The sequence below is a fragment of the Stegostoma tigrinum genome, chromosome 36 (genome assembly GCF_030684315.1).
Source record: "Stegostoma tigrinum isolate sSteTig4 chromosome 36, sSteTig4.hap1, whole genome shotgun sequence".
NCBI lineage: Eukaryota > Metazoa > Chordata > Chondrichthyes > Orectolobiformes > Stegostomatidae > Stegostoma > Stegostoma tigrinum.
Window position 1 is genome coordinate 26,232,035 of NC_081389.1, and position 26,297 is coordinate 26,258,331.

Sequence of the window (26,297 nt, forward strand, 5' to 3'; positions counted from 1 at the left end):
GGGAATATTTCTTGACTGCACTCAAACAATGTTGCAAAGATAATCCATTGTTCAGCTATTGTTGTTCTTTTGGTTCTCGTCCATTTGGCCCGGCTCCTTTCTGACCCCAGGAGTGTCAGTTGTCACAGTTATTTATTCTTATTCTGTATTGTTGTTCTTTTCTATTCTCATCCTAATATGATGATACAGTGAACACTGTCTCCTAAATATTCCCTCACTGACACTCGATCCAGTTGGCCCACTTCATCCCTGAGGAGTGGGGAAATGGTGGCCTAGTGGTATTATCACTGTAGTAATCCAGAAACCCAGGCTAATGTTCCGAGGTCTTGGTTCAAATCCACTTTGGTAGAGGGTGACATTTGAATAAAAAAAATCTTGAATAAAATGCTAAACTAATAGCAACCATGTGACCACTGTTGATTGTCATAAATACCAATCTGGTTCACTGGTGTCCTTTTCAGGAAGGAATTCTGCCATCCTTACCTGGTCTGGCATATATGTGAGAACGCACCTACAGAAATTGACTCTTCAGTGCCCTCTGAAATGGCTCGAGCAAGCCAGCAATTATCACATAAAACACTTCTTCCCTACAGTGAAGAAAGAGGCTATTCGGCCCGTCAGGTCTACACTGACCCTCTAAAGACCTTCCCAGCCTATCACTTTATTTACCTTGGCTAATCTACCTAGTCTGCACATCCCCAGACACTATAGATAATTTTGCATAGCCAATCCGCCTAAACTGCACATCTTTGGATTGTGGGATGAACTGGAATACCTGGCAGAAACCCACATGGACACAGGGAGAAAATGCAGACTCCACATAGGTGGTCACTTGAGGGTGGAATTGAGCCTGGGTCCCTGACGTCGTAAGGCAGCCACTAAATCACCATGCTGCCCCAAATACTTCCCAAAAAGAAATCCTACACCGAGGAATATAATTGCACATTTTTTTGTCTGTTAGCTCCAGACACACTTTTTTTCTGTCCTTGGGCCTAATGGGAAGTCCTTTTTCTCTAGCATGCTTCTCAACCAATACTGCCACTCCTCCTTCCTTTCTTTTATCGAGTCACAGAGATGTACAGCACAGAAACAGACCCTTTGGTCCATCTTGTTTGGGATGAACAGATCTCTTAAACTGATCTAGTCCCATTTGCCAGCATTTGGCCCATATCACTCTCAACCCTTCCTATACATGTACCCATCCAGATGACTTTTAAATGTTATAATTGTAGCTGCCTCCACCACTTCCTCTGGCAGCTCGTTCCATACATGCACCAGCTTCTGTGTTTAAAAATTCACCCCTCAGATCCTTTTTACATCTTTCACCTCTCACCTTACACTATACCCTTTAGTTTGGACTCCCCTATCCTGGGGAAAAATATCTGGTTATTCACCCTACCGATACCTCTCAAGATTTTATAACCTTCTATAATGTCAGGCCTCAGCCTTCTTTTCTTACTTCCTGTGTTAACTATGGGGAAGATGGATGGCTTGCTCCACAGAATGGATTCTTAGCTTGTACCAAGGAATATTTAATACCAGCTTTGCCCTTCCCTGAGCCAGGTCTCTGTTACAGTGACGTCATCACATTTCTACTTGACAATAAGCACGTCATTCCCCAAACATATTGACTAGACTATGCATTCTCATAGATGCAGAGTAACCCTGATTTTAGACTTTTTGTACTTTCCTTCTTGCTCCAACTTTGCCAATTGATGTAATATTCTTAGTATTGGTGCTATTCATCCCTCCAAGTATATAGGGGTATGTTCCATTTGGGACTCAGATAAAACTTGAAAAGGACAGCTTTCCATGACCATGAGGAAAGATTATGGTGTGGGACTAATTGGTAACTCACAGACTAGCACAATAGGCTGAATGGCTGCCTAACATTGTGGACAAGGGATTGAGGATTAGTGGAATGTGAGAATGTTAATCCATCAGAAAATTGCAGACTTGCTTGCCCCTCATATGCCCTTATCCTGATCGCATTATTTTTGAATTATGATGATTTGAAATTCTGCCTTAGACACTCTGTTCTGTGGAATTATACGGTACAGAAGGAGCTGATTCGTCAATTGTGTCTGCTCTGGTTGTTACACAAAGAACAAAGAAAATTACAGCACAGGAACAGGCCCTTTGCCCCTCCAAGCCTGCGCCGATCTAGATCCTCTTTCTAAACCTGTTGCCTATTTTCCAAGGATCTGTATCCCTCTGCTCCCTGTCCATTCATGCATCTTAAATGATGTTATCGAGCCCACCTCTACTACCTCCGCTGGCAATGCGTTCCAGGCACGCACCTCCTTCTGTAAAGAACTTGCCACGCATATCTTCCTTAAACGTTTCCTCTCTCACCTTGAAATTGTGACCTCTAGTAATTGAGTCCCCCATACTGGGGGGAAAAAGCTTCTTGCTGACCACCCTGTTTATACCTCTCATAATTTTGCAGATCTCTATCAGGTCCCCCCTCAGCCTCCATCTTTCCAATATAAATAATCTTAATCTACTCAACCTCTCTTCATAGCTAGCGCGCTCCATACCAGGTAGCATCCTGGTGAATCTCCTCTGCACCCTCTCCAAAACATCCATTTCCTTCTGATAATGCGGCGACCAGAACTGTATGCAGTACTCCAAATGTGGTCGAAAAGTAACATGACCTGCCAACTCTTGTACTCGATACCCAGTCTGATGACTGAAAGCATGCCGTATGCCTTCTTGACCACACTATCAACCTGCGTTACCTGCTTCAGGGTACGATGGACCTGAACACCCGGATCTCACCCAACTTGCAAATACACTTTGTTATTGATCTTAGCACGCCCTGTGAAATTATAGATACTCCTTATTCAGAAGGCATCTCTGTTCTTCCACAGATGGCATATCTTGCTTACTTGCTGCTCTACAACTATGTAATACTGGTGAAGATGGATGGCTTGCCCTCAATTGCAGAATGGATTCTCATTTCCTACATTTTGATGTTGGCAGTTGAGAAAATCAGGGAGGTGAGGAAATCATGTCATTTTATCACTTTCAAACCTGTTCTTTCAGTTATAGTGTCCCCTGAATGGGGATCTGTGTTTCAGTACATTTAACCTTAACATGGGAGACTGTAATGGGGAAGGTAACTTTGGGAAAAGGTCATTGACCATGCAGGAAAGTCACTGGTTTTGGGGGAGTGTCACTGGTCAGGTGGAGAAGGTCAGTTTTGGGCAAGGTCATGTGTTGGGGTCAAAGATCACTGACCACAGACATGTCAGAGAATACAGCAGAATGGTCATCAACTGAAACAAAAAGTTACTAACGAATTGAAGGTTTCATTCAGTCTACTGCCTGCCAAGGCTTTTGTCAGGTTACTAATACTCCAGTAATTATATGTTTGGACACTGAAACACCTGTCCCATCTGTACGCATACTTCCAGGATCCACGTCCTCTCTCCTTACAAGAGAAGTTCCAAGAGAATGACCCACCATCCACAGTTAATGAAGAAGGTTAAAGATAGCATCAAACTTAGAGAAAAGATAGATAATTGCACAAATATGGGTGAGATGGGGGAAGTCTAAAGGACATGTGTGAGGCAAGTCTTTTGCAGAGAGTGTGGTAGGTGCATGGAACATATTGCCAGAGGAGGTGGTAGAAGCAGATATATTAGACACGTGTGTGATATGGACCATGTGCAGGCAGATGTGATTAGTTTAGAATGGCATCATGATCAATACATTCATAGTGAGCTGAAAAACCTGTCCCTTTGCTGTACTATTCTGTGTTCTGCCTTGACTGTTTTGAAGACTGTCAGATGGCAGTGCCCTTCCTGTGTCATCGGATGCAAGTTATAGAATCATACAGATATACAGCACAGAAAGAGATCTTTTGATCCAACATGTCCTTGCTGAGCAGATATCCTATATAAATCAATTCATTTTCCAGCATTTGTCCCATATCCCTCTAAACCATTCCTGTTCGTATACTCATCAAGATGATCTTGTTTCTAGTTAATAGTCCATTTTAAAAAATCTGTCTTCTACTATTTGTTTTCAAAAGCATCGAAGTATTTACCTCAAGGGTCTTTTCATAAAGCCTCTTTAAAGTCCACTTCTAGAACTCAATTTAAAATCACAACAATAACATTGTCATGAATATTCATCACAGGAGAGCGATGAAAATCAGGTAACTACAGACCAGTTAACTTAGCATCTGTCAAAAGGAAGATGAGAAAATGTAAAATTGTCCATTTTGGCAAGAGTAAAAATGAATCTCAATATCTGAATGGTGAGTAATTTTTGAGGGATATGTGCCTCTCAGTGCAAGGCTCACAAAAGATTAAACTACGAGTACAGCAAGTAATTATGAAAGCTAATAGAATATTGTTCCTTACTGTGAGGGGAATGGAATACAGAAGTAGGAAAGTTATGATTCCGTTGTACGGGGGACTGGTGAGACCACTCTGGAGAATTATGGAGTATTGTGTACAGTATTGGTCTCTTTATTTAAGAAAGGATGACAATGTATCAGAAGCAGTTTGGTGAACATTTACCAGACTAATGTCTAGATTGATAGGAATGGGTGGATTGTCTTATAAAGAAAGATTGGACAGACTAGGCTTTTGTTTGCTGGAGTTTAGAAGAGTAAGAAGCAATTTGATTCAAATTTACAAGATCCTGAGGGAACTTGACAAGAATGATGTGTGAAGGATCTTCCTTCTTGTAAAAGAATCCAGATCTAAGGGCTAGTAAAAACTGCTGATGCTGGAGTCAGAGATAACACAGTGTGGAACTGGAGGAGCACAGCAGGCCAGGCAGCATCAGCAGAGCGGGAAAGTTGATGTTTCGACCTAAGGGCATTGTTCAAATTAAAGGATCATTCATTCAAGACAGAGGTGAGTCAAAAACGTTTCTCACAGAGTGTCATGACTCTTTCAAACTCTCTTCCTCAAAAAGTGGAGGAAGCAAAATCTTTGAATGTTTTGAAGGTAGAGTTAGAAGGTTTGTGGTTAGCAATGGGATGAAAGTTTATTTAGGAGGAGGTGGGAATCTGGAGTAATCAATCAATGTTGATCTTATTGAATGGCAGAGCAGGCTTGGAGGACGAAATGACCTACCCTTGCATCTAATTTGTATGCGCATGTGTATTACACCAAACTCACCGTAAATATACATACATTGGAGATGACATGTTTGTGCCTCATGAGTAATGACAAATTCATTCTTGTTAATTTATTTTTAAATTTAGATTCTGATGTCAGAGCCAAGTAAACTGAGGCAGAAGGTGAAGGTGTGGATGCAGGAATACTGGAATGTCACAGACATGGTGGCCATCGCTATCTTCAGCTGTGGTGTGTTACTGCGGCTCCAGAGTCAACCCTATATGAGCTATGGTCGTGTCATCTACTGTGTGGACATCATCATCTGGTATATCCGTGTCCTTGACATCTTTGGCGTCAACAAGTACCTTGGGCCCTACGTGATGATGATTGGGAAGATGGTGAGTGAGCCCTAGCATCTGAGTCACAAACTCCAAGAATCTGTACTTTACTATAAGACCATAAGACATAGGAGCATAAATTTGGCCATTCAGCCCATCGAGTCTGCTGCACCATTCAAACATGGCTGATAAGCTTCTCAACCACATTCTCCCACTTTCTCCCCATAACCCTTGATCCCCTATACTTAACGACCTGGCCTCCACAGCGTTCTGTGGCATTGAATTCCTTAGATTCACCACTCTGTGGCTGAAGAAGTTTCTCCTTATCCCCAATCTAAAAGGTCTTCCCTTTACTCTAAGGTTTTGTCCTCGGGTCCTAGTCTCTCCTACCAATGTAAACACCTTTCCAACAGTCACTCTGTCCAGGCCATTCAGTAACCTAGTTTCCACTTCACAGCTGGCTTACGTTGTAGTACATTCTAATACATTCTAGTACAGTTGACTACTGTATGTTGAATAATGTATATTGAATTTTAATATGGAACAGCAAGGAAGGGGCTGGTAATTCCCTTTTAAACGTAGATCGCACCCTTTTCAGATCATATTCATTTCTTTGTGGAAAGACTTGGAAATTCTCCTCAGCTGCGAGTTGACAAAACGTTATAATTGGTTTCAAAAACAAAGTTGCTGGAAAAGCTCAACAGGTCTGGCAGCATCTGTGGAGGAGAAAACAGGGTTAACATTTCGGGTACTGTGACCCTTCCTCAGTTCTGACAAAGGATCACTGTACCGGAAATGTTAACCCTGTTTTCTCCTCCACAGATGCTGCCAGACCTGCTGAGCTTTTCCAGCAACTTTGTTTTTGTTCCTGATTTGCAGCACCCGCAGTTCTTTTGGTTTTTGTTATAACTGGGTTCCCTACGCAGACTTTAGTGCAGCCACCATCTGCTGCTAGTTCTTTAAATCAAGCTCGACATCCTCATTTATAGATCCTGTTATGGTTTTACTAGCCTTCATGCTAATTTACACTTCTTTCAACTCTTGCCCCAAACAGTAGTTCCTGAATACTTCTACTTTCCTGTCTTCGACCATCAGCTGCTGATTTTAAATCTCTCTGCCTCTGTCTCTGGAGTTTCCATAGCCCACATAATTCCCCAACTTCAAAAAAAATCCCTCAAAACTCTGAGCTGTGTCTTTGGTATCTATCTTTACTTCTTCTTCTTGTCTGGTACTCACTGTGCCCCCACCCCTCCCACACACACAATGTCAGACCTCCTGGGGTGTTTCTCTGTGGAGTGTGACCCTATTGAAGCAGACTATAGACAACAGACAATAGGTGCTGGTGTAGGCCATTTGGCCCTTCGAACCAGCACCACCATTCATTATGATCATGGCTGATCATCCACAATCAGTATCCTGTTCCTGCTTTATCCCCATAACCCTCGATTCCACTATCTTTAAGAGCTCCGTCCATCTCTTTCCTGAAAGTATGCAGAGAGTTGGCCTCCACTGCCCGCTGGGGCAGAGCATTCCATATATCCACCACTCTCTGGGTGAAGAAGTTTTTCCTCAAATCTGTTCTAAATGGCCTACCCCTTATTTTTAAGCTGTGTCCTCTGGTTCTGGACTCACCAATCAGCAGAAACATGCTTCCTGCCTCCATAGTGTCCAATCCCTTAATAATCTTATACATCTCAACCTCTCATCCTTCTAAACTCAAGTGTATACAAGCCCAGTTGCTCCAATCTTTCAACATATGATAGCCCCGCCATTCCAGGAATTGACCTCATGAACTTACGCTGCACTCCCTCAATAGCAAGAATGTCCCTCCTCAAATTTAGAGACCAAAACTGCACACAATACTCCAGGTGCAGTCTCACCAGGGCCCTGTATAGCTGCAGAAGGACCTCTTTGCTCCGATACTCAATTCCTCTTGTTATGAAGGCCAGCATGCCATTAGTTTTCTTCACTGCCTGCTGAACCTGGATGCTTGCTTTCATTGTACAAGATGTACAAGAACAGCTAGATCTTGTTGTACTTCCCCTCTACCTAACTTGACTCCACTTAGATTGTGGAGGAGGTTAAAACTTCTGATGCAGGATTTGTAGAACCTTACTCCCAAAGCTGTGCATCTCCCTGTGTTCGGGCAAATGATGACCTGAAGTTACCACTCACCTCCATTTGGGTCATGATCAGCACAGGGGAAGGACTGGCTGTGCACCTTTCCCAGGATTGGGATGTGTGGGAGAGGAGGTGGAGTTGAAGACAGTTCGGAAAACAGAAAATACTGCAAGTACTCTAGAAGTTTGAGTGACCAAACAGTGGGAAGAATGAAATATAAACAGCAAATGCTGGAAATGTGCAGCAGACCCTACAGCTTCCACCTTGCTGTTTGTAATGACAGCAGTCATCTCAGGTTCCTATTCCCTGTCCCGGTCTGTGGCCCCTTTACTGGCTCAAGTTTCTAACCATCTAGTAGTCTCTGGGTGAAGGAGACAATGAACACATTAAATACAAACAAAATCCAGAAAGTACAGCAACTGTTTCTGAAATTAAATGGCCATCTACTGAAACTTTTAAATCGGGGCAGTTGAGGAAATTCTCTGCTTCATACTCAAATGTTTTCTGAAGAAATTTTATGCATTAAGATTTTAATTTCATGATTTCAAAGGGAATAGCTGTTCCATCTGGTCTCACTTAAAGGGAAGCTGCTTCATGTTTCATATACAAAGGTTCTGTGAAGGCTTCTTGAGTTTTCTTTGGCCCTTTGAGGATAGAAATAAGTTTGGATAAAAGCTTCAATTGTATGTTATAAATAGAACTCTCTGTGTCATCCTATCAACACAATCTTTTCACTCAAATTCATACCAGAGTTTCTGTAAGGAGATCAATGCTCCTAGGTTTTGTCCCATACTTAACATGAGGGTGGTATGCAAAATTAACAATTACCACTTAATTGTATGTAATGCATCAGGGATGTATTTGAAAGTGCATCATATTTCCCTTTCTACTCTGTAATATATTAAATCAAATGGTAAAGTCACCATATTCCCAGAGGACCATATTAGAGCGAGATGATTTGTGGTGAGTTTAACCTGAAGATCACCATGCTTCAGTTCAGGAGAGAGGTTCAGAAGGTGGGACTTTCATGGTGACCTCAGTCAGTCTGTGAATTGAACCCATGCTGTTAGTATCACACAGTTCCACAAACCAGCCAACTGATTCTCAACATACTACAGTCAAGTATCAGCAAATCAGAAACATCACGCTAAAGCCATCAGTCATTTACTTCCAACTAAGAAAACAATAAGTCTACAGGAAGATAATAGGAAAGTACTTAAATTGTTAGAATTAATCTGTCACATGATAACATATTCTTGGATCAGATTTATTATTCAGCTCCATAACCTACGAGACTCTAATCTTTTGCAGCCTTCCCTATACAGTGTCATTGGTGAGTAGGATGGTTCCCGAAATAAGTTAGAAAGTGCTGGAGAACCTGAGCATATCTATCAGCATCAGTGGAGAGAAAAACAGAGTTAAAGTTTCAAGGCTGGTAGAACTGCATGTGAGGGTGGTGGAGGCAGAAACTCTCATAATATTTAAGAAGTATTTGAAAATGAGCTACCAGAGGAAGTGGTGGAGGCTGGTACAATAACAACAAGGCATCTGGATGGGTACATTAATTGGAAAGGTTTAGAGGGATAAGGGCCAAATGCTGGCAAATGGGACTGGATTTATTTAGGGTATCTGGATGAGTTGGACCAAAGGATCTGTTTCCGTGGTGTACATCTCTATGACTCTACGTGTATACTTGCGATGCCAAGGCATACAGGGCTGGAAAATGGGATTAGAATAGTTAAATGCGAAGGAGAAGCATCTGAGTGGGAATGGGATCGAGCTCTATGTGTTTGATGGCTTTCTTCATGGACTACCATGCTTCTAGGAATTCCCATGCTTCTCTCTGCGCTGCTTGTCCCAGGATCTTGGTGTTGTCCCAGTTGAATTGGTGGTTCTCCTTATCCATGTGGATAGAGTTAAGAGAATGTTGGTCATGTCTTTTGTAGCCAATTGATGTTTCATACAGAGATAGTAGAAACTGCCAATGCTGGAGAATCTGAGATAACAAGATGTAGAGCTGGATGAACACAGCAGGCCAAGCAAATGGAGGGGGGAAGGGGATTCTGAAATAAATAGGGAGAGAGGGGGAGGTAGATAGAAGATGGATAGAGGAGACAATAGGTGGAGAGGAGATGGACAGGTCTAAGAGGCGGGGTTGGAGCCAGTAAAGGGTGAATGTAGGTGGGAGTTAGGGAGGGGATAGTTCAGTCCAGGGAGGATGGACAGGTCAAGGAGGTGGCATGAGGCTAGTAGTAGGAGATGGGAGTAGGGCTTGAGGTGGGAGGAATGGTTAGGGAGGCGGGGACAAGCTGGGCTGGTTTTGGGAAGTGGTCAGGAGAGGGGAGATTTTGAATCTTGTGAAGTCCACATTGATCCCCTTGGGCTGCAGGGTTCCAAGCAAAATATGAGATGCTGTTCCTGCAGCCTTTGGGTGGCATCATTGTGGTAATGCAGGAGACCCAGGATGGACATGTCGTCCAAGAGTTGGGAGAGGGAGTTGAAGTGGTTTGCGACTGGGAGGTGCAGTTGTTTGTTGCGAACCGAGCGGAGGTGTTCTGCAAAGCGGTCCCCAAGCCTCCGCTTCGTTTCCCTGAAGTAGAGGAGGCCATAAAGGGAACAGCGGATACAGTATACCACATGAGCAGATGTGCAGATGAACATCTGTTAATGTGGAGGGTCTTGTTAGGTCCTGAGATGGGGGTGAGGGAGGAGGTGTGGGGTCAGGTGTAGCGCCTGCTCCGGTTGCAGGGAAAAGTGCCGGGTGTGGTGGGGCTGGTGGGGAGTGTGGAGCAGACAAGGGAGTCATGGAGAGAGTGGTCCTTTTGGCAAACAGACAAGGGTGGGATGAAAAAATGTCTTTGGTAATGGGGTCAGATTTCAGATGGCGGAAGTGTCGGAGGATGATGTGTTGGATCATGAGGTTGGTGGGGTGGTACGTGAGGACGAGGGGGATTCTGTTTTGGTTGTTATTGCAGGGAGTGGGTGAGGGATGAGTTGTGGAGAATGCGAGAGACACAGTCGAGGGCATTTTTGACCACTGTGGAGGGGAAGTTGCAGTCCTTGAAAAATGAGGACATCTGGGGTGCCTGGAGTGGAATGCCTCATCTCAGGAGCAGATGCGGCAGGAGGTGAAGGAATTGAGAATAGGGGATGGCCCTTTTTGCAGGAAGGTAGGTGAGAGGAGGTGTTTTCTAGGTAGCTGTGGCAGTTGGTCGCCTTGAAATGGACATTGGTTTGTAGGTGGTTGCCTGAGGTGGAGACAGAAAGGTCCAGGAATGTAAGGGATGTGTTGGAGATGACCCAGGTGAAGTTAAGGTTGGGGTGAGAGGTGTTAGTGAAGTGGATGAACTGTTCGAGCTCCCCATGGGAGCACCAGGCAGCGCCGATACAGTCCTCGATGTAACAGAGGAAGAGGTGGGGAATAGGGCCAGTATAGCTTTGGAAGAGGGGTTGTTCCACATAACCTACAAAGAGGCAGGCATAGCTTGGGCACATGCGGTTGCCCATCGCCACCCCCTTTGTCTGTAGGAAGTGGGAGGAATTGAAGGAGAAGTTGTTGAGGGTGAGGACGAGTTTGGCTCGGCGGATGAGGGCGCCAGTGGAGGGGGACTGGTCGGGCCGCGGGACAGGATGAAGCGGAGGGCCTTTAGGCCATCTGCATGGGGAATGCAAGTGTACAGGGACTGGACGTCTATGGTAAAGATGAGGTGTTGGGGACCAGGGAATTCCTGTTTGTCCGATGTGGTGTTTGTCACAATCTCTGCAGGGAATCTTGTATATGATGTTGGTCCTGTCCATAGTGAGTAGTGGGTCTTTGGTTCAGGTGTGCAGTTGTCATGGTGTTGATGTGACAAACAGGGACTGTGACAAACACTACATTGGACAAACAGGAAGGAAATTAACAACAAGAGTACACTAACATCAACTGGCTACAAAAAAGACACCACCAATACTCATTCATCTCTATCCATTATTCCCCACCTCTTCCTCTGTTACGTCGATGACTGTATCGGTGCTGCCTGGTGCTCCCATGAGGAGCTCGAACAGTTCATCCACTTCACTAACAGCTCTCACCCCACCCTTAACTTCACCTGGACCATCTCCAACAGATCCCTTACATTCCTGGATGAATGACCAATTCGACTGGGACAACATCAAGATCTTGGGACAAGCAGAGCAGTGACAAGCATGGGAATTCCTAGAAGTGTGGTACTCCATGAAGAAAGCCATCAACAAACGCATAGAGCTCGACTCCATTTCCATTCCACTGCGAAGGAGGTAATCCAGCTCAACGGACTCCCAGAGTATAAATAATATGCAGGCTGCATTGATGATGTTACCCAGCAGGGTATGTGAAACAACGAACCAACTCGGCGAGACAACCAACCACAACATCCACAACCCGCGCCACAAATCTACTCCAAAACCTTAGATGTGACCTTGTATGACTCTCTGACTCTATAAATGTAGATTGCCTACTATTTTTTTGTAGTTTATGGTTTTCTTAGTTGTCTTAGTCTGAAGTAAATGGCTAATGGTTTTTGCCTAATGATGCTGGTTTGCTGATACTCTCTTTAGTATGTTGTGGGTTGGTTAGCTCAGTTGGCTGGTTTGAAATAGGTTCTGACAAATGAGATTGGAACCAATAACAGAATCTGCTAATGCAGGTTGAACCTGTGTTATGTATCTGCTCGGCTTTATGTTGGAGCTCCTGTTGTACACAGTAGACAGATAGAGAGAAACGAATCCCTTTAAATACACCCCAACAGCCAGTACAGAGAGAAACCAATCCCTTTAAATACACCCCAACAGCCAGTACAGAGAGAAACCAATCCCTTTAAATACACCCCAACAGCCATCACAGAGAGATAAATGGATCTCTTTTAAATGTAAAGTGTCAAAATCAAGGCATTAACTTATATTTACTCCATCAATCCATTTACAATGCATTGTACAATCATTACAGTTCTTTTTCACAATGCACTTATAGAGTTTAGGAATGGTGACTGTAAGAAAAATGGATACATTTGATTATAAGTTTTGTGAAGCCTCCAGACCTCATGACCCCAGATGCTTGATATCCCTATAGTGATGTTTACTGTGTGATATAATGCTATCTTTGTGATGGAATGACAATTTCAGTGTTGTTTTCCAGATGGTTGACATGCTGTATTTTGTGGTCATTATGCTGGTGGTCCTGATGAGTTTTGGAGTGTCAAGACAGGCCATTCTACATCCGGATGAGGAGCCTTCCTGGAGATTAGCCCGGAACATTTTCTACATGCCCTACTGGATGATCTATGGAGAGGTGTTTGCAGATCAGATAGACCGTAAGACTAGAATTTATAGTAAGACTCTGTTTCCTGTATCCTGGGGCAGATAATAAAGAAGAAAGTAGCTAAGCTCTGATACCATGGGTGACTGCCACTGTTCATGTCTAAAATAGTAACATCCTGACATATTTTGGGCTGCCCCACTGATGTATCCAATTCATCCCCACCTCTTTCAGGTACAGTTCTACAGGTACTCCAGTAACTAACTAGGATATTTAACCAAGGGAGCCATCACATTGAAACCTGATCATAACACCATTCAACAGTCAGATACAAACCCTAAACCTAACCCTAAACAAAGAAAGTGAAAGAACTGTCAATGCCTGAAATCAGAAACAAAAACAAAAATAGCTAGAAAAACTCAGCAGATCTGGCAGCATCTGTGGAGAGAAAGCAGAGTGAACATTTTTGTTCCAGTGACCCTTCTTCAGAACTGGAGAACTCTACCATAGCAGCCAGGGACCACAGGCACCGGAACTTCTTTGGGCCTGGCAACACCCCAACCCCAGCCTTCAGCCTGAACACAGGGAACCCACTAGAACCCCAGGCTCTGGTTATTGGGCCCTGATACACACATACACACTTGCGCACAGATCTGCACTAGACTGAGATAGGGACAAGAATTCACTGGAGGTCTGAGACTAATACTGAATGCAGCTGTAACATAAAGTTGGCCTGGCTGAGTCAGCACGGAATTGGTCTCAAACTGACCGTTTTGTGGTGCTAACAGAGCATTAAAATCAAATCACTGAAGCATTAAAAACTTAAAAAATCATGAATAAATATTGACAGGGCGTTCAAATCTAACTGGTTACTGATTCCAGGAAACTAGCTGTTGAAGGTCAAGAAAGGAATGAGAATGTGTTTTTAGAGAATGCTGTTTCCAGTGTGTTGAGAGCACACTGTGGTTACCAGGCCATGAGTTGTTTGACTTTTTGTAGATTCCATGCTCTCTTGGTAGTCTGGAACATTGGATGTCTGGACTGCACATTCATAGGCTGCCTGTTTTACAAGTTTCCACTATTCTTAAGTTTCCAGCATTCCTAGTTTGTCCTTACTCTTCTCTCCTTCCTATCTGTGCTGCCACAGTCCTTATTTACATTTGAATATACACGTTACTGACAATGGCTCTCCAGTAAAGTGTTTCTCTCTTGGTCCATGACCTGCTTCTCTCCAGTCTCACCATCACCATTTACATCAATATCGTTAATTTGTATCATTATATTGTAGCAGTCAACACAGAATAACAGAACTCCTGAGACAATATGGTACTGATCTTCAAATGTACTGCTTTGAGGAATGGATAATACAGATCTTAATTTTTAGAAGTTGCTACCAAAAACAACTTGAGCTACCTACATTTTATACAATAGAGCCATAGAATCCCTATAGCATTGGAGCAGGCCATTCGACCCATCAAGTCCATATCAATCCTCCAAGGAGAAACCAACCCACCTACCCCATCCCTGTAACCCTGCATTTCCCATGGCCAGTCCACTTAATTTAAACATCCCTGGACACTATGGGCAATTTAGCATGGCCATCCACCTAACATGACATCTTTAGACTGTGGGAGGAAACTATCCAGGAGAAACTCACGCAGACACGGGGAAAATGTGCAAACTCCACACAGACATTTGCCCAAAGGCAGAATGAACCCGGATCCCTGGTGCTGTGAGGCAGCACTGCTAACCACTAAGCCACCGTTAGTCCAATCTCGTGGTATCAAAGAGGGAAAATACTTCAGACATTCGAGTTCCTTGTAAAAGTCTGTGGAAGCTTTAATGTTAACTACGAGAAGTTGCCTGCCACATCTAACCTTTGCATTCATGGGGAGTAAGGTTGGGTTGTCAATATTCATATGAAGAATCTGAGAATTTGAGATTGTCTGTCTCACTTAGTATTTACTGATCGTAGTCTCTTGGTCTGTGTTCTGTATGCTTCATGCTCTGGACTGCAAAGTTTTGCTATGAATATATATGGCAGGAAATCTTGCTCATGACATTAAGATTTGCTCTCATTGTCTTCATTTACTTTCTTCATTTTTGCTCCTACTGTGATGGAATCATGTACCAGTATATGCCATGGAAATTAATCGTAAGTGTTTAACTGTAGGTTCTGTTAAATATCAGAAGTAGTCTGTTTGTATTGTGGGTACAGTGTGACGATGTCCAATATCTGTGTTTGTGATTTTACATACTCTTGTTACAAAGGCTTGGCCATAAACCAACCAGATTTTGAGGCTCTTTTATTTGTTCATTATTAAAGTTATTTTGATTTTTAAAAGGCTGAAATTCACCAGTCCCAGGGTCTAGTTGGATTGATTAAAGTTGTTCCAAGTTGGCCAGGGCAGTCTGGCTGTGAGGCTTTTGCAGCTTATACATTTGATCTATCAAAGGCAACAACGATTAGTAGCCTCATGGGTTAAACTGTTTCTAGTTTTATGTAAAATTCAGCAATGTTGTGTAAGCTGCCCATAGGTTGTGACTCGCTTCAAGCCACTGTTTGTGTGTGCAACTCAGCCCATGTTCACACATTCCATACACAGGGCTGCAGGCCACCACCCAGAGGAGGTTTTAATTAGTGTTGATATCTCAGTGTCTGCTCACAACCGCCCTTATCAACTCCCTCCAAATATTTGCCACAAATCTGCACCACGTAGGCCTGACCACTTTGTTTGGGTAGGTATTCCTGCCCCCGTGTCCAGCAGCGAGGAAAGCTGTGATCAACTCCCAAACACAGTTTGGAAAAATGTGACTCTGTCCCCGGGGTTTGGTAAAGTGCCACCTCTTTGTTCTGGTCATTCTGTGCCTCAGTCCCCCATGGTGGTGCAAATGGCATCTTTGTGGTTTCACAAGTGATAAGCGAGGAGGGGTCCTATTCCCTGAAATAAATAAAATGAATCCATTCAGTGAGATGGGCCATTGAGCTTATGGTTCATCCACCTTGTGTAATGCTTTGTTAAACTGTGAGGAATTTCTTTCCCTGTAGCTCCTTGTGGAGAGAACCTGTTTGATGATGATGGGAAGCGGCTCCCTCCCTGTATCCCTGGGGCCTGGATTATTCCTGCTATCATGGCATGTTACCTTCTCGTTGCTAATGTCCTGCTCGTAAATCTGTTGATTGCTGTCTTCAAGTAAGAATAAAAACAATTAATGTGTTCACCGTTGTAGTTGTATAGTAACTGATGGTTTAAACAAACTGCAAATTATAATCAGCACATAAGACCATAAGACATAGGAGTGGAAGTAAGGCCATTCGGCCCATTGCGTCCACCATTTAATCATGGCTGATGGGCATTTCAACTCCACTTCCCTGCACTCTCCCGTAGCCCTTGATTCCTTGTGAGACCAAGAATTTATCAACCTCTGCCTGGAAGACATTTAATGTCCCGACCTCCACTGCGCTCCGTGACAATGAATTGCACAGGCCCACCACATAGCAGCTGACATTTCCCTGCTGCTGTTTCAAATGGTTTATTATGAATTGTGCTCCTGTGAGCTTTCCTTTATTATTCCTTTAAAGCACCAGTCACTTTGCTGCTGATTTTCTCTGCACTAAAATGACGGTTGTTATATTATTTCCAGTTTAATTTATTTCTCACCCTGAGTTTTAAAACTCTGTTACCCACTCCCCTGGCTCCACTCTCCCTCCTGTTCCCTGTCTCCTTTCCTGCATTGGGGATTGCAGGTAACCTCCTGCCCATCCTGTCTCTCTTACTGCTCCTTCTCCCTCCCTTAACCCCTGGACTGTAGAACCTCCTGCTCAGTTGAGTTTCTTGTTGTCTGTTCGTCGATTGAGATATGTGTTCTGTTCTGCAGCAACACTTTCCTGGAGGTGATTTCCATCTCTAACCAAGTCTGGAAGTTCCAGCGTTATCAGCTAATCCTGACATTCCACGAAAGGCCTGTCTTCCCACCACCGCTGATCATCTTCAGTTACTTGTCCATGATTGTACATCAGTGCTGTAGCAGGAAGAACAAGGAAGTGGAAGAACGTGATCGGGGACTGAGTGTGTACACTTCAATCCTAATAATAACTGGGCCTTAAGCACCTGCCTAACCCCATGCTCTGGAGATTCAACCAACTACTGTCTCCTAGCCAGCTATCGCTGTAAACTGCTTCCATCCCTCCCCTCCCTGAGATCTCAACAGTTGCAAAGACTGGATCATTACCTGAATTACAAGCAAATTGGTAAAGGAACAAATAGATAAGGGAAACTGAAGGAGCATGTGGGCAGGACGGATAGCAGAACTGGTACTGAAAGGAGATTGGGACGGATTCCACCTGAACTGGAATGAAACTAGAATCCTAGCACAAAGCATGAAGTTGATGGTCACAAGTACCTTTTAAGTTGTGAATGGAGTAGGGCTATGGTGGAAAAGGTCATTTAGACGATAGTTCAAAATCAAATAAAGGAAAAAGGGTAGCTTCCAGTTCAAAATTGTGTTTTTAGTACCACAGGTAAAGAGGAAACTAAAAAAAAATTAATTTAAACAGCACAGATAAATAAGAAATGCCTAAAGAATACAGTAAACAGGACAGGTTAGGATGCATGGCCCAAGTAAACCAACTGAATGAACTGCAGGCGTGAATTCAACTGGAGTCTGTGACATGGTAACTGTTCCTGAAACACAGCTACAAGATGGTCAGGTTCAGGAACTAACTTAATCCAGGTTAATGGAAATATACCGTATAAATATATTACATAATGAAATCTACAGGTGTGTTTGAGATGATGCTTAATGGGGAGAAATAGCGTTTGTAATTAAGTATGAAATCAGTTTGATGATGAGGGGCAAGGGGTAAGCAAATGGTGGCATTTAGTGGGCAGAATTAAGAAATAGAGATGATCAGACTACGGTGTGAGTTCTACATACCCCAACTCCATTGACCAAGTGAAATGGCAGACTGTAAGCAAGCACATAAAAAGGACACTCATCTTCAGACACGATTTTAACTTTCATGTAGATTTGGATAAGCAGACTAAATCATGCCAGTTTTCTGAATGTGTCCACTTATACACAAATTGATCAGAGGGCTGGCCAATTAACAGTTAGTGATGAGCCAAGTTTACTTAACAACTAGACAGTGCACAAATATTTATCTAACAACAATCCCGACATGATTGAGTTCAATGTAATTATTTGAAAGGACAGGACTAAATAACAGCTTGAGTCCTAGATTTAGGTTGGGCTGTTTCCAGTGAGATGGGACAGTAAACAGTAAAGGCAAAGCAGCGGCCTAATGGTATTATTGCTCGACTATTAACCTAGAAACTTGGCTAATGTTCTAGCGATGTGTGTTCAAATCCCATCATGGCAGATGGTAGAATTTGAATTTAATAAATATCTGCAATTAAGCATCTAATGGTGACCATAAATCTATTGTCAATTTCAGAGAAAAATCCTTCTGGATCACTAATGCCCTTTAGAGAAGGACACTACCATCCTTACCTGGTCTGGCCTACATGTGACTCCAGACCCACACCAATGTGGTTGCCTCTTAACTGCCCTCTGGACAATTAGGGATGGACAATAAATACTGGCCTAGTTAGAGACATCCACATCCCATGAGTACAAAAGAGTAAATCTCTGAAAGGAAAACATGGCAGAAAGCCTCTAGCAGGAATTAATAAAAAAAATTAGTGTGAAACAAACCTAAAGGACAAGAAGTCACCCTGTCCAAAAAAGAGAGCTATGGGTAACCCAAAAAAATGAGACATCAGAAAAATAAAGAAAATTGTAAAAAGTACAGATCCTGGTAACTAGGAAGTATGCAAAGAATGCTTAAGTTAAAAAAGAGGCTAAGAACTATAAAAAAAAAGGGGAATTTGTAAGGAATATCAAAATCAACAAAGTTTTTATAATCCTGTTAGGAAGAAAAGTTGGTAGAAGTTGGTGGGATCTTGAAAATTGGTAATGAAGATACTGACCACAAAAACAAAGAAATGATGGACATACTGAATAATTAGTTCGAATCAGTCAGGTACTTATTTGCATTTGAAGCAGAGACTAGTATGGCCAAATATCCCAGAAAAACTAATATTTGGAACAGCTCCAGCAAAATGAATGTAATCATGATAATAAAGAAAATAATGGTGCTAATGAACAGATGGCTCACATCTCAGGATTTAAAAATAAATTGGTGAGAGCATTATTGATGCCTTAACAATAATCATCTAAAGTTCTCTCAATTTGGAACCATGCTGTAGGTTGAATAATTTGTCATTCTGCTATTTAAGAAATGTGAAAGAGCAGAAGTAGGGAATGAGAGATCAATTGGCCAAACAGCTGTTGTTGAGAAATCACTAGAATCTGTAATCAAGGACGGTGTGACTGAACATCTTGAAAATGTTGTGACAAAGAACTAAAGGAGGAAGCCTGACTAATTTTGTCTATATGTGCTATTCGTATGGACTTTCAGAAGAAATTTGATAATATCCCTCAGAAGAGATTATTTAGTTGAGATTCATTGAATTAGAGGCAAATTATTGATCCACTTAGTAAATAGAGCAGCAAAAGATGACCAGAGATAATGGGCAGGTGACAATAACTGATAGAATAGGAATTGGTGTCCTGTAAGGATATCTGCTGGAGCCTCAACTGTTTATTGTATTTCTTGATAACTGAGATGATGGGTTAGAAATCCACTGAACCAAATTTGCTTATGATGCAAAGATGGATGACATTAACAATCTACATGAAGGAAATGAGGGCATTGTTGCTAACTTTGCAGATGACACAAAGATAGGTGGGAGGACAGCTAGTGTTGAGGAAGCAGTGAGGTTGTAGAAGAACTTGGACAGGCTATGACAGTAGGCAAAGAAATGGAATACATTTTGAAAAGTGTGAGGTTGTGCACTTTGGTAGGAAAAAATAGAGTAGACTGTTTTCTAAGTGGGGAAAAGGCATTGGAAAACTGAAGCACGGAGGGACTTAGTTCTAGTTTAGGATTTACTTCAGGTTAACACACCAGTTTAACTGTCAGTTAGGCAAATGCAATATTAGTATTCATTTCAAGCGAAGTACAATACTAAAGCAGGGCTATATTGCTGGGGCTGTACAAGGTTCTGGTCAGACTGTGTTTGGAATATTGAGCCTGTATCGAAGAAAGGATGTGCTGGTGTTTGAGGAAATCCGGAAGTTATTTGCAAGAATGATTCTGAGAATGAACGGCTTGTCATAATGAGGAGCGGTTGAGGACTCTGGGTCTGTACTTGATGGAGTTTAGAAGGATGCGGGAGGAATTAGTTGAAACCTACAGAATATTGAAAGGCCTGAATAAAATGGACATGGTGAAGATGTTTTCACGAGTAGGAGAGACTAAGACCTAAGGCAGAGCCTCAGAGTGAAGGGACGGCCTTTAGAACTGAAGTAAGGAGAAATTTCTTCAACCAGAGGGTGGTGAATCCATGGAACTCATTGCTGCAAAAGGCTATGGAGGCCAAATCTTTGTGTATTTAAGACAGGGATGGTTAGGTTCTTGATTAGTAAGAGGATGAAGAGTTGCGAGGAGAAAGCAGAGAATGGAGCTGTGAAACAGATCAGCCATGATCGAATGGCAGAACAGACTTTATGGGCTAAATAGCCTAATTCTGCTCCTATCGCCTAAGTTGAAGTCATTATAAAATTGCATAGAGATATTGATAAATAAAATGAATAGAGAAAACCAACAATATGAATTGCAAGTGGATTTCAATGTAAGCAAATGTGGATAGAACAGACAAATTCCTAAATGGTGAAAAGGTAGAAATTTTCAAGGTCCAAAGAGATTTGGAGATTCAGGTACATGGATCATTAAAATGACCTGAATATGTGCAAAAAAAAAATCAAAAAGGGGAATAGGAATCTAACCTTGAGTACAAGTCACGCTAGATCTATACAAAGCCCTGGCTAGATTGTACCTGGAACATTGAGCAGTACCAGGTAACAAGCTCTTTGGAAAACTATTTTGACATTGAAAGTTCAGGATAGATTTACCGAAATGATACTCACTCTAAGAAATATATTTTGAGGAAATATTACACCGACTATTATTGTATTCCTTGAAATTTTGAAGATGAGGAGTAATTTAGTAAAGCTTTTCAAGATACTTAGGGGAAGCGGATATTTCTGCTAGTTGTAGAGTCCACGTGGAGGTATCGTCCAAAATTTGGAATTAGAACTTTTGGGAATCAGTTTGGGAAAATCTACATGCAAAGGACAGTACACATTTGGAACACAGACCTGCAAATGGCAATCTATTCTTGATCAATTGTTGTCCAAAGACTTAAAGTGATATGGGGGAAAGGTGGGTCTATGGAATCACATAGTAGATGGACTGTGATCTCCTGGAATGTTGGAACAGGCTCAAGGGTTGAAACGGGCTGCTCATCTATCCATGTTCCTTTGTCTCCTGTCACTGAGGGAGACATGATGGGTGTAGTGGTGATGTATTAGTAATGCAGAACCCCAGCTTAATGTTCTTGAGGACATGGGTTCAGATCTACCATGGCAGATGGTTAAATTTGAATTCAGTACAAATCTGGAATTTAAAAGCTAGCCTAATGTCATCCATTTAAACACTATCAATTGTTGTAAAACCCCATCTGGTTCACTAATTCCTTTTAAAAAAGAAAATCTGCCTTCCTTACCTGGTCTGGTCTATCTGTTATTCTAGTCCCACAGCAATGTGGTTGACTCTTAACTGCCCTCTGGGCAATTAGAAATGTGCAAGAAATGCTGGCCCAGTCGGTGACACCCTCATCCTGTGAATGAATTCTTAAAATCACCTTCACTTTCCATTTCCACCTCCAATAGCATTTCACTGTGCTTGCATCTTTGTTTATTCTACAGTTTAGTATTGATCTTTTTAATAGCCTCTGACTTACATGATTTTACCAGGATTATAGGAATAATCTTCTTCTTTGTTTCCCCTTCCTTGTGACAGAACTAATCCTCAGCGAGGAAGAGCTGAAGAAGCTGCAGGAGTTTGAGGAGCAGTGTGTGGAACAGTACTTCACACAGAAGGAAGATCAAGAACAATCATCGAATGATGAGCGGATTCGGATCACAGCTGAAAGGTGGGTTGTTTGCTTCTAGGATAAATCTGATCCTGTTCTGTTTTGCAAGAATTTCCTGTTCCTGTCCTGATTCTTTCATGAATAGAAGGTGGGAACAGTTGGAGTTAATTGATTTATCAAGCTTGTTCTGCCATTCAGTTAGATCTTGGCTGTTCCATATTTCAACTCCATCTGCACACAACTGTTTTCTTTAAACCTCAGTAACTGTAACAAACAGAAACCTATTCATAAAAGCAAAATGCTGCAGATACTGGAAATCTGAAACAAGTACAGAAATTGCACGAGAAGCTCGGCAGGTTGAGTGGCGTCTATGGAGAGAGAAACAGAGTCTGGTTTAACTCTTTCTATCTATTAATCTCAGTTTGGAAATGTTCAGTTTACTACAACTCTCCAACAGCTTATGACAGTAGAGAATTCCAGCTTTGACCAAACTTGTGTGTGATGAAGTATTTATTATCATCACCCTGTCTTGCCTCCAATTCTAAGGTTACACCCTCTTGTTCTCTACCACCTCCACCTGAGGAAATACTTTCTGTCATCTTCTTACCAAATCCTTCCATTGACCTAATCACTTCAGTTACAATTTAATTTCAAATAAAAGCAATATTCTGGAAATATTCCGCTTTGGAGAAAACAAAAGGAGCATGTTCTCTGCACTGATTCCTGTAGTCGATGACCAGCTCGTCGGTTTTGCTGACATTGAGGGAGATATTGCTGTCTTTACACCATGCCACTAAACTGTCTCCTTCCTGTACTCTGTTTTGTTGTTGTTTGAGATCTGACCCACTACAGTGATGTCATCAGCAAATTTGTAAATGGAGTTACAGCTGAAGTTGGTCACAATTGTGAGTATATAAGGAGTATAGTAAGGGACTGAGCATTCAGCCTGGCAGGGCATTGATGTTGATTATTGTGGAGGGGGTGTTGTTGCGTAGACTGACTGCAGTCTGTGGGTCAGGAAGCTGAGAATCTAGTTGCTGAGGAGAGAGCAGAGTCCTAGTTCGCAGGGTTTGGACATGAATTTTATTGGAATTATGGTGTTGGAGGTGGAGCTAAAGTGAATAAATAGGAATCTGATGTAGGTATTTTGTTATCCAGGTGTTCCAGGGATGAATGTAGGGCCAGGGAGATGGTGTCTACCATGAACTAATGTGATGATAGGCAAATTGTAGTGGATCAAGGTCTCTATAAAGCTCTTCATAGTAATGGCTGTCAAAACCACTGGCTGATAACTTCATATGTTTCCACATTATATTCCATTTGCCACGTGCCTGCTGACTGACTTTACAACTCTAAATCTTATTGAAGCCTCCTCACATACCCACCTAGTTTTGTGTCATCAGCAGGGCAGGATACTCTTCGGGGGGTCTGTGCAGACTCCATGGGCTAAATGGTTTCTTTCCACACTGCAGGGATTCTATGAAAATATTACATTTGGTCCCCAGTCACAATCTGACAATCTGAGATTAGCCCATTTATTACTACGCAGTCTTTTCCACCTGTTAAGTAATTCTCAGTCCACACCAACTTAGTATCTCAATCTAATCTTGTATGTGGAGCCTTATCAAAAGTCTCCTGAAAATTCAAATACACCAGATCCATTCCCTTATCTACTTTGCTAAGTTAAATCCTTAAAAATACAGTAACAAGTTTACAATAATTTTTTGATAGTATAATAAATGACTTTCACTGATGATCGACAATTCACAGTCAAGCTTTGTTTAAATTTTAAACCAAGCATGTCAACAAAGCTTGGCAGTTAATTGTCCATCACCAATAATCTATACATTGTCTATGACACTATCTCCACTAATCAGAATCCACTTGTTAACCAATCAGCATTCTCCTCTCTTGCAATATAAATGTTGGTTTTCCCTTGAATTGATATTCTTGGGAATTGTCCTGGTTAATACAAAATAAAAACTGTTTTTGTTTCCCTTTCATAAATCCATGTTGACTCGGTCTAGTTCTACCAGTATTTTCTAAGTGTCCACTAGTTATATTATCTATAATAGATTCAAACATTTTTCCTACTGTCTTTAGGCTAATAACATTGTCTCTTCCTTCTTTTGTAAATAATAGAGCTATATTTTCTGCCTTCCAATCTATAGGAACTGTACCAGAACATATACAAAGAGATTGATAATTAACCCTATCTTATTATATAAAACTGACCAAAAAAGACCATCCTCTAGTTGGTTCTTCAACGTATTGTTCTAGAAAACCATCAGGTACACATTTCAAAATTTTTTCCTCCACATTAATTAAATTTATCCAGTCTATATTGTAAACTGAAGTCACCCAGGATTTTTGCATCACACGAGTTACACACATCTAAAGCTTCCTGATGCATTAATGACTTAGAGGAAGGAAGTGAATATAATGCTGCTAAATCTGCAGATGTCACAAAAATAAGCAAGCTGTGAGAGTGATACAGCAGTTTGCACAGAGATATTGATAGGCTACGTAATGGGGCAAATAGGAGTATAATGTGGGAAAACGTGATGTCATTCATTTTGGAAGGGAGAACAAATGAACAGAAATGGAGAACAAAGAAAATTACAGCACAGGAACAGGCCCTTCGGCCCTCCAAGCCTGTGCTGATCCAGATCCTCTATGTAAACCTGTTGTCTGTTTTCTAAGGATCTGTATCCCTCTGCTCCCTGCCCATTCATGTCTGTCTAGATATATCTTAAATGACGCTATCATGCCCACCTCTACCACCTCCACTGGCAATGCGTTTTAGGCACCCATCACCTTCTGCGTAAAGAACCTTCCACAAATATCTCCCTTAAACTTTTCCCCTCTCACCTTGAACTCATGACCCCTAGTAATTGAGTCCCTCACTCTGGGGATAAAGCTTCTTGCTATCCACCCTGTCTATACCTCTCATGATTTTGTAGACCTCAATCAGGTTCCCCCCTCAACCTCCGTCTTTCTAATGTAAACAATCCTAATCTACTCAACCTCTTTTCACAGATAGTGCCCTCCATACCAGGCAACATCCTGGTGAATCTCCTCTGCAACCTCTCCAAAGCATCCACATCCTTTGGTAATGAACTGTACGCAGTATTCCAAATGTGGTCAAACCAAAGTCCTATACAACTATAACATGACCTGCCAACTCCTGTACTCAATACCCCGTCTGATGAATGAAAGCATGTCGTATGCCGCCTTGATCACTCTGTCAACCTGCGTTGCCACCTTCAGGGTACAATGGACCTGAACACCCAGATCTCTCTGTGCATCAAAAACTGCAGAAAGCTGCAACACAAATGGACTTGGGGGAACTTGTGCATGAAACACAAAGATAGCACGCAGGTTCAGCAGGTAATCAGGAAGGCTATGGAATGTTGGATCTTATTTGAGGGGGTTATTTTATAAGAGTAAGGAAGTCTTGCTGCAACTATGCAAAGTACTGGTGAGACCACACCTAGAGTTCTGTGAGCAGCTTTCAATCATAGAATCATAGAATCCCTACAGTGTGGAAACAGGCCCTTTGGTCCAACAAGTCCAAACCGACTCTCAGAGCATCCCACCCAGACACATCCCCCTATAACCTACCTAATTTACACATTCCTGATCACTACGGGCAATTTAGCATGGCCAATCCACCTAGCCTGCACATCTTTGGACTGTGGAAGGAAACCAGAGCACCCGGAGGAAACCCACGCAGACATGGGGACAATGTGCAAACTCCACACAGACAGGCAGTTGCCCTGCAGTGTAATCAAACCCGGGTCCCTGGCGCTGTGAGGCAGCAGTGCTGACCACTGAGCCACCGTGCTGTCCCTTACTTAAGGGAAGATAACATTTCATCGGAGGCAGTTCAGAGATGATTCATTAGGACAATACTATTCAAAAAAATCCTTAAGAATCCAATATGTTTCAATGAGATCACCTTACATTCTTCCAAACTCCAGTGAGTAGAGTCCCAACATGTTTAGTCCTTGTTTGTAAAACAATCCTCCCATGTAAAGGATTATCCTAGTGAAACAAAAAAATAAATTGCTGGAAACACCCTGCAGGTCTGACAGCATCTGTGGAAAGAAAGCAGAATTAATGTTTTGGGTCCAGTGATCCTTCCTCAGAACTGATTGTGGTCAGGAAAAGGTTGTTATTTATACAGAAGAGGGATTTGGGAAGTGGGGGGGAGTGAATGATAGGTAGAGATAGAGCCCAAAGAGAGAAAAAATCACTTGGACAGATAAAGGATTGGGTAAAGGTCAGTCTGGGAGAATGAGTAGCTGCTAATGAAGACTATTAGTAGCTGACACTGGGTTGTGTAAGGTGGCAGCCCATGTGATGACAAGGCCTGGTGTGTAGGACTGGGGTAAGGACATGGGAAAAGGTGCTGAAA

General features: G+C 42.2%; 1 protein-coding gene across 1 annotated transcript in view; it reads left to right on the top strand.

The window, feature by feature from the left end:
- Nucleotides 1-26,297, top strand: part of LOC125446762 (transient receptor potential cation channel subfamily M member 1-like) — a 186,645-nt gene that overhangs the window by 154,387 nt on the left and 5,961 nt on the right. The window contains exons 22-28 of the mRNA XM_059640140.1: nt 2,874-3,002; nt 5,228-5,479; nt 12,696-12,870; nt 14,950-14,970; nt 15,865-16,009; nt 16,695-16,885; nt 21,805-21,937. Of these exons, the coding sequence (XP_059496123.1) occupies nt 2,874-3,002; nt 5,228-5,479; nt 12,696-12,870; nt 14,950-14,970; nt 15,865-16,009; nt 16,695-16,885; nt 21,805-21,937 (1,046 nt within the window). The remainder of the gene's footprint in view (nt 1-2,873; nt 3,003-5,227; nt 5,480-12,695; nt 12,871-14,949; nt 14,971-15,864; nt 16,010-16,694; nt 16,886-21,804; nt 21,938-26,297) is intronic.